At 39.1% G+C, this 6,758-nt stretch overlaps 1 protein-coding gene across 2 annotated transcripts in view; it reads right to left on the bottom strand.

Moving 5' to 3' along the window:
* Window positions 1-1,685: 1,685 nt before the first annotated feature.
* The window catches only part of ABCB7 (ATP binding cassette subfamily B member 7), a 40,503-nt gene continuing 35,430 nt past the window's right edge, over window positions 1,686-6,758 (bottom strand). For both annotated transcript variants that reach the window (XM_029996411.1, XM_041118965.1), the window contains 2 exons: window positions 5,533-5,640; window positions 1,686-2,766 (listed from right to left, as the gene is read on the bottom strand). In XM_029996411.1, the coding sequence (XP_029852271.1) occupies window positions 2,548-2,766; window positions 5,533-5,640 (327 nt within the window). In that variant the 3' untranslated portion in view covers window positions 1,686-2,547. The remainder of the gene's footprint in view (window positions 2,767-5,532; window positions 5,641-6,758) is intronic.

Raw genomic sequence — 6,758 nt, 5'->3', positions numbered from 1 at the left:
TAGAAGAATTCTGAACTGCCACTACATTAACAAGGCTTCACTTTGCTTCTGCACTCCAAGGATGAAAACAAAAGTCCTTGCATTCAATATACTTTTAAAATAATTTTAAACTGGAGATTGATGCCAGGTTGGTTTTTTTTCACCCATCATTTTAATAGAGAGAAAATGAGTAACTAGCAGAAAAGATAGCAAAGGTTTCACTGCCTTTAAGTTACTGTTCCTATATTTGGTTGCAGGGGAGAATATAACACAAAAAAATAAACACTATTGCAAGCAAGTTTCCAGAAGCACCAAATTCAGTGCTTCCCTAGTGCCCACACTGAGAAATCTTGCATCTGATTTACAAACGTAATTATAACAGTGTAATTATGCCGGTATAATTCCCCAGAAACAAAAAGTTATTTTTCAACATCCAAGAGAAAGATTTTTATTTTTAAATTCAACATGAAGAATTATACCAGAATAACTAGTGATAAATAGATATGGTAAATTTCCCTGAAGAGATAAGGCCTACAGAATACTATCCTGTTGTGGTGGGTTGACCCTGGCTGGACACCAGGTGCCCCCAAAAGCCGCTCTATCACTTCCCTCCTCAGCTGGACAGGGCAGAGGAAATATAATGAAGGGCTCATGGATCGAGCTAAGGACAGGGAGAGATCACTCACCAACTACCATCACAGGCAAAACAGACTCGACTTGGGGAAATGAGTTTAATTTATTACCAATCAAATTGGAGTAGGATAATGAGAAATAAAACCCAATCTTAAAAACACCTTCACCCCGCCCCTCCCTTCTTGCCAGGCTCAACTCCACTCCCAATTTTTCTCCCTCCTCCCTGCCAGTGGCACAGGGGGATGGGGAATGGGGGTTGTGGTCAGTTCATCACACGTTGTCTCTGCCGCTCCTTCCTCCTCACACTCTTCCCCTGCTCCAGCGTGGGGTCCCTCCCACAGGAGACAGTCCTCCATGAGCTTCTCCAGTGTGGGCCCTTCCCATGGGCTGCCCTTCTTCACGAGCTGCTCCAGCACGGGTCCCTTCCCCGGGCTGCAGTCCTTCAGGCACAGACCGCTCCAGCGTGGGTCCCCCATGGGGTCACAAGTCCTGCCAGCAAACCTGCTCCAGCCTGGGCTCCTCTCTCCACGGGGCCACAGGTCCTGCCAGGAGCCTGCTCCAGCACGGGCTTCCCACGGGGTCCCAGCCTCCTTCGGGCATGCATGGGCTGCAGGGGAATCTCTGCTCCGGTGCCTGGAGTGCCTCCTCCCCTCCTTCTTCACTGACCCTGGGGGTCTGCAGAGATGTTTCACATCTTCTCACTCCTCTCTCCAGCTGAAGTTGCTGGTGTGCAGCAACTCTTCCCCCTTCTTAAATCTGTTCTCCCCGAGGCGCTACCACCGTCGCTGATGGGCTCAGCCTTGGCCAGCGGCGGGTCCGTCTTGGAACCGGCTGGCATTGGCTCTGTCGGACGTGGGGGAAGCTTCTGGCATCTTCTCACAGAAGCCACCCCTGTAGCCCCCCCGCTACCAAAACCTTGCCACGCAAACCCAATACACCTGCAGTGTCCCACAAATCGTAAAGACTGAGGTTTCTTGACACTGAAGAAGTTCTGACTATTGAAATGAGGAGATTATTATAGCAACACTTTCAACATTATCCAGGTCATTTTCTCATACATTAATGACATAATAGAAATTTATGGAAGTCTTTATTGAATCTTAATTGCTCCCTAAGACCATGACTGAAATAGAAAAAGTGACTGCATTCTGCTTTCACTACTACAGCAGATGTTCAGGATACAGAATCCTGAACTCGGATTTTTTCATTTAAGGGAAACTTCCGAGTCTTCATATTTACATACAACATTTTGTATGTTTTCTGTAAAGTCACACAATATTTTGTCAATTCCAGATTTTTGCCAGCTCTTAAAAATACTGTTAGCTTTCTTTTAGAGTAATACCAAGAGATTTCCCGATAGTCCAGTATGAAAGGTGTTTTTGAAGGGCGAGATGGATAATTCCAATATTTAGTTTGCTGCTAGAAGCCTCTAATACGTTGTTGAGGCTTTTCTTATTCTTTAGAAGGAAGAACATTTTAAACCAGAATACCACTGAAGAATTTAAATTGCATCTTCCTCACTAGCAAATGAGTTCAAATTAGCCCAATTACAATTAAAACATGACATATTTATCAACCATTAATGGTGAGAAATAACGTAAATCAATGACAAATCTGTTTACAATTTAATAATCCACCTCAAGCGACTACCAGAATTTACCAATGCCTAAAAATTGCCATAAATTACACTCTTAGTTGAGATGTTTAAAGTTTTTGAAAAAGCTCAGCTCTTGCAGATGCCACTGAATATTAGAGTTTTCTAATGATGTAAAAATAGAACTCCTTTGGTTGAAATTATGTCCCTCTGAGAAACTGTAAAACCCAAAAACTGCAAAACCCAGGAAGTTTTTGAATGCTGACTTAAAAACAAGAGCTGCACTTCATTGTCATCTTGTGCATTTTTAACCTGTTCAGAAGATTAATCCAGGATCATACTTAGCATGAACAGTTTCCACAGCCTTTCACACTATTAATAATTTCTTCTTCTAGTTTCTTCCTCTCCTCCTCTTTGGACATCCGATTATTTCTCTCTTCCCAATTTGGATTGTTATGATTATTTAGTACTTTGCTGCTCTGTGTATGCCACATTTCATAATAGAGATTGTTAGGACTTGCAAGGAGGTCTGCATGTCTACCACGTTCCACAACTTTACCCTGTAAAAGAAGGAGAGTAGAGTCAGTAATCAGTATTACCAGATCTTTAGGTATATAAATGCTGCCAACATATGGGCCACAGTTTTACAGTGTAGATGACGGCAATTATTAATGAGAAAGAGCTTGGGACAGCAATGAAAGACTGAACATGTGGTACACTGAATTGTGTGTTACACTGCAAGTGAAAACAAGAGCTGTGTTCTTCTCAAACCTGCCTAAGTGGGAACACAGATGCCTTTTGTCCATCTGGACAAAATTTAAAGCCCACCAACATGGAAAGTGTTACTACCTAACCTGGAAGAGCTACTTAAAGTAAACGTAGATCTCTACATGAGGAGCAAGGTGTTAAACTACTAGTGCAAAAGTCACATGAATGTACCAAAACAAACATGTATTTGTCTTTGCTTGGTAACAAACACACTCACACTAAGAAGCTAGAAGAAAAGAGCATACAGAGAGGGATTTGTACTAGATAAGCAAAACACATTTAAAAATCAAATCCTAAAAACAATTAGTGTAAATTGTGCGTTTAGATGGGTGCTCAGCAACTTGTGTCATTGCAATTGCCGTCATGAAAATCGAGTGAGCAGTTCAGTTCATCTGTGCTATTCTCAAGAGCAAAGATGATTTATTGACTATCATTATGGAAACGGGAAGGACGAGTTGGAGAGGAGAACTCAAATCCTACAGACAGTGAAACAGCACTACTCTTCAAAAAAACAGACTCATCTTTTTACTTTGAGATACACATTTACATTCACTGACTTCAAATTAAAATAATGTATTCATTCTCCAGCTATTCTTTCTTTTGGGAAAAGACAGAATTATACGGACAACTACATGGATTTTATATTAGTTCTAAATTCTGATCTACAATTAAATCTACCTCCTTGTGACAGCTGCTGATGAACATGCTGGGAAAAAAATTGGGTCTTGTCACTTCTATTACTAGTCGTGCTGGTGGAATCTGAACAAATATACACTTGACCAACATAACTGCAGGATTTATTAAAAAACTTCAAGCGGTTAATTTAGAGAGTTCATTGTAGTAGAGACTAGGCTTTTGAATTATGGCCTTTTTTAATAACTCTTGAACAACCATCAAAAATGTAACTTCTCTGTTCAGCTTCACAGCATTAAGATCAATATCATTAATACAATGTTTACTCACTCAAGAATTATTCTGATTTTACCTAGGCAAACGTGCTGAAATTGTGATGCTGTGTTTCCATTGCTAAGCAAAGCCAGTCGCAATCATCTTGTCTCGTCTCCACTACTGAGCCTTATTTATCTGGTTGCCAACATAGTGCTCATCAATCAAGCTGGGATGACAAGAGGCAACTTTCTGCTGAGCAAACGTCAATGATGCCTCATGAAGCAGTCGGGCACTAAAAGCGATGCACCACGCTGCCTTACTCATTCACAATCTTTATTACACTAACATCATTCATGAAAGTGAGCACCCTAGCTGTTTTACAGTTTTAGGTTGTGCTTTTATTTTTAATTTAACAGTTACACTACAACACAAAACACACTCTTAGTAAGCTGTGAAAACTTGCATCAAAAACAAAAAGTCGCAGATTGCCTTATAACACGTTAAAAAACATTTGCAAGATGTTTTAACATGCAGTTACATAAAGGATACACCTTAGGAAATGATTTTTCAGCAAAAGCTGAAAAAACAAGCAGACCAAAACCAAACAAAAACTCCACAGAGCAGAGTGATTTATTCCACTACTTCACTTTGAGATTGATATGAAGCTGAGATTTGTATAGCAAAGATAGTAATGAATGTCACCATTTTGTAAGATTTTGTTCTAATTCCCCATGAAATCACGTAACGTACTGTAGGAATAATTTATTTTCTTTTAGATACGCATATTTTAGTCACTAAAAACACCTATGATCACAAGCATATTAATAGCAACGGAAAAAAACCCATGTTAAATTTATCTCTGCATTCATCATCAGCATATTAGAGCACTGTATTTTCGGCATTATCAGTTAAAAGAGTAACTATGAAGTTATAAGGACACTTGTTTATTTTAAATCTATGGCCAGATATGGGTAATAGAGAAAAAAAGATGGACTTAGGACAGACTTAATATGAGGTAACAGCTGAATAGCGATATTAGTAAATCAAAAGTTGAAACTTTACTCCCCGCCCCGCCCCCCAAAAGAAGCATACAGAAAGGGAATAATCACACTTTTCTACAGGTACAATAGAGAATGGTGTTCAGATTTATAACATAATTAGATTGAACAATCCTACAATAGTTTTATCTGCATGGAAACAGAACAAGCTGTCCTCTCTCTTTCCATTGACAGAAAAAAAACAATAGATGCATGTGAAAAATAGACACTCACTGAATAATGAGAATGAAGCATAAATTGGGGGAACACATTAGGAAGCCTAATCTAAATTAGATTAAAGACATGCAACAGTAAGCCAGTCCCAGAGCATCAAGTGAAATTTGTCATAATCCCTATAAAGAACATGTAATTAAATGAACTATGCAAATGAAGTAAAAATACAACATACAAGACAGTCACACATGCAAATTTCTGCAACTGATAAACTGTTAGTTGCAAAGAGAAATATATAATAAGCAAAGGTTGGGCTAGAATTTTCTAACATGGTTCATTTCCAAAGAAAGAACTTTCAGTAGCTTGGTGGGAGTACAATATTTCAAAAGGACACATAGACTCTCTAAAGCAAATGCTAACATTATGCGAAAATTACACATCACAGGGTGATCACCTCACCTGATCCAGCACAATGATTTCATCTGCATCAACTACTGTTGACAACCTGTGGGCAATGAAAACCGATGTTCGGTGTTTCACCATGTCCCTCATGGCACTGAGAATATTCTGCAAGATTAAAAGAGAGACAAACTCTTACACACTCCTAGGTGGTATGAAGAGAAATAAAATGCTATCTGGAAATATGCAAATTACTGTAAATAAGTTTTGAGAAACATCTCCAGTACTGCTATAGCTGCACAGTAAGAATCAGCTATGAGTATCTACAGAAGAAACAGAATCCCAAGCACAAAATATCCGTGGCTCTGATAAAGTCCTCACACTGCAAAAAAAGCTTGTATCCATAGAAAAATGCAGATACCCAAGGGACAAAGGAAGGGAAGTGTTACTTGATTTCAGGAAAGAATTCCCTATGCAGCCATGCAACAAAAGCAACATGAACAGCAGTAAAGGCATGTGAAAATAGTAACTAATAATAATACTTTCCAATCAATGAAAGTTAAAGAAAAAATCCCTCTCAATATCATGCCAATGTGGAACATAAAGTTAAAGCAATCCTGGGAATTATCTATCCACTGCTTCCTTTGTGAGCAGTCTCCCACCTTCCCAAACGGCATTCAGATGCAAGCAGCACTAACTGGGAATTTGTGCCCTCACTACAATAAGTGAAGTGTCCACTTTATTTTCCTGAAAAATGCTTGCCTTTGTCAGAAAACATTTCTATTGCCAGACATACTTTTGTGGAAAGGACTCGTTTTCATTTGCTGTCTTTCAAGTGCAGTTCTGCTGTGAAACTTTCAGCTTTGCTTATGATTCTTGCAATGAATACAGCAAAACAAAAAGGAGAAATAATCCAAGTAGTGTTCTGTAGAATTGTGTATGTTATGAACATTTCTGGCCCAATGAGGAAGCTGTACTATATTTGAATGCTGTACTATATAGATGTACAGTTTGTACTCGGATTTTTTTGTATTTGGAAAATGAAAGCAATTTAGTGATTACAGGTCAATAAATTTGCTCAATAATCTGCGTAAGTGAATACAAACATAGCTCTAGCTCTAGTTTTTGATGACATTAGTTTGTGAAATTACTGCCGGTGCTGAGAGTTTTGCGTTTAAGCAAAGATGTAGTTACAAAGCCTGATGCAGTTACTGTGGTAGTGTCATGACACCTATGTCACAACGCTCTGATGTTTCACAGCCCTTCCTGTGAAATGAATACAAATT

Source organism: Aquila chrysaetos, chromosome 21 (assembly GCF_900496995.4).
Source record: "Aquila chrysaetos chrysaetos chromosome 21, bAquChr1.4, whole genome shotgun sequence".
Lineage (NCBI taxonomy): Eukaryota > Metazoa > Chordata > Aves > Accipitriformes > Accipitridae > Aquila > Aquila chrysaetos.
Note: the sequence above shows the minus strand (reverse complement) of the source record. Positions and strands in the feature narration are given on the sequence as shown.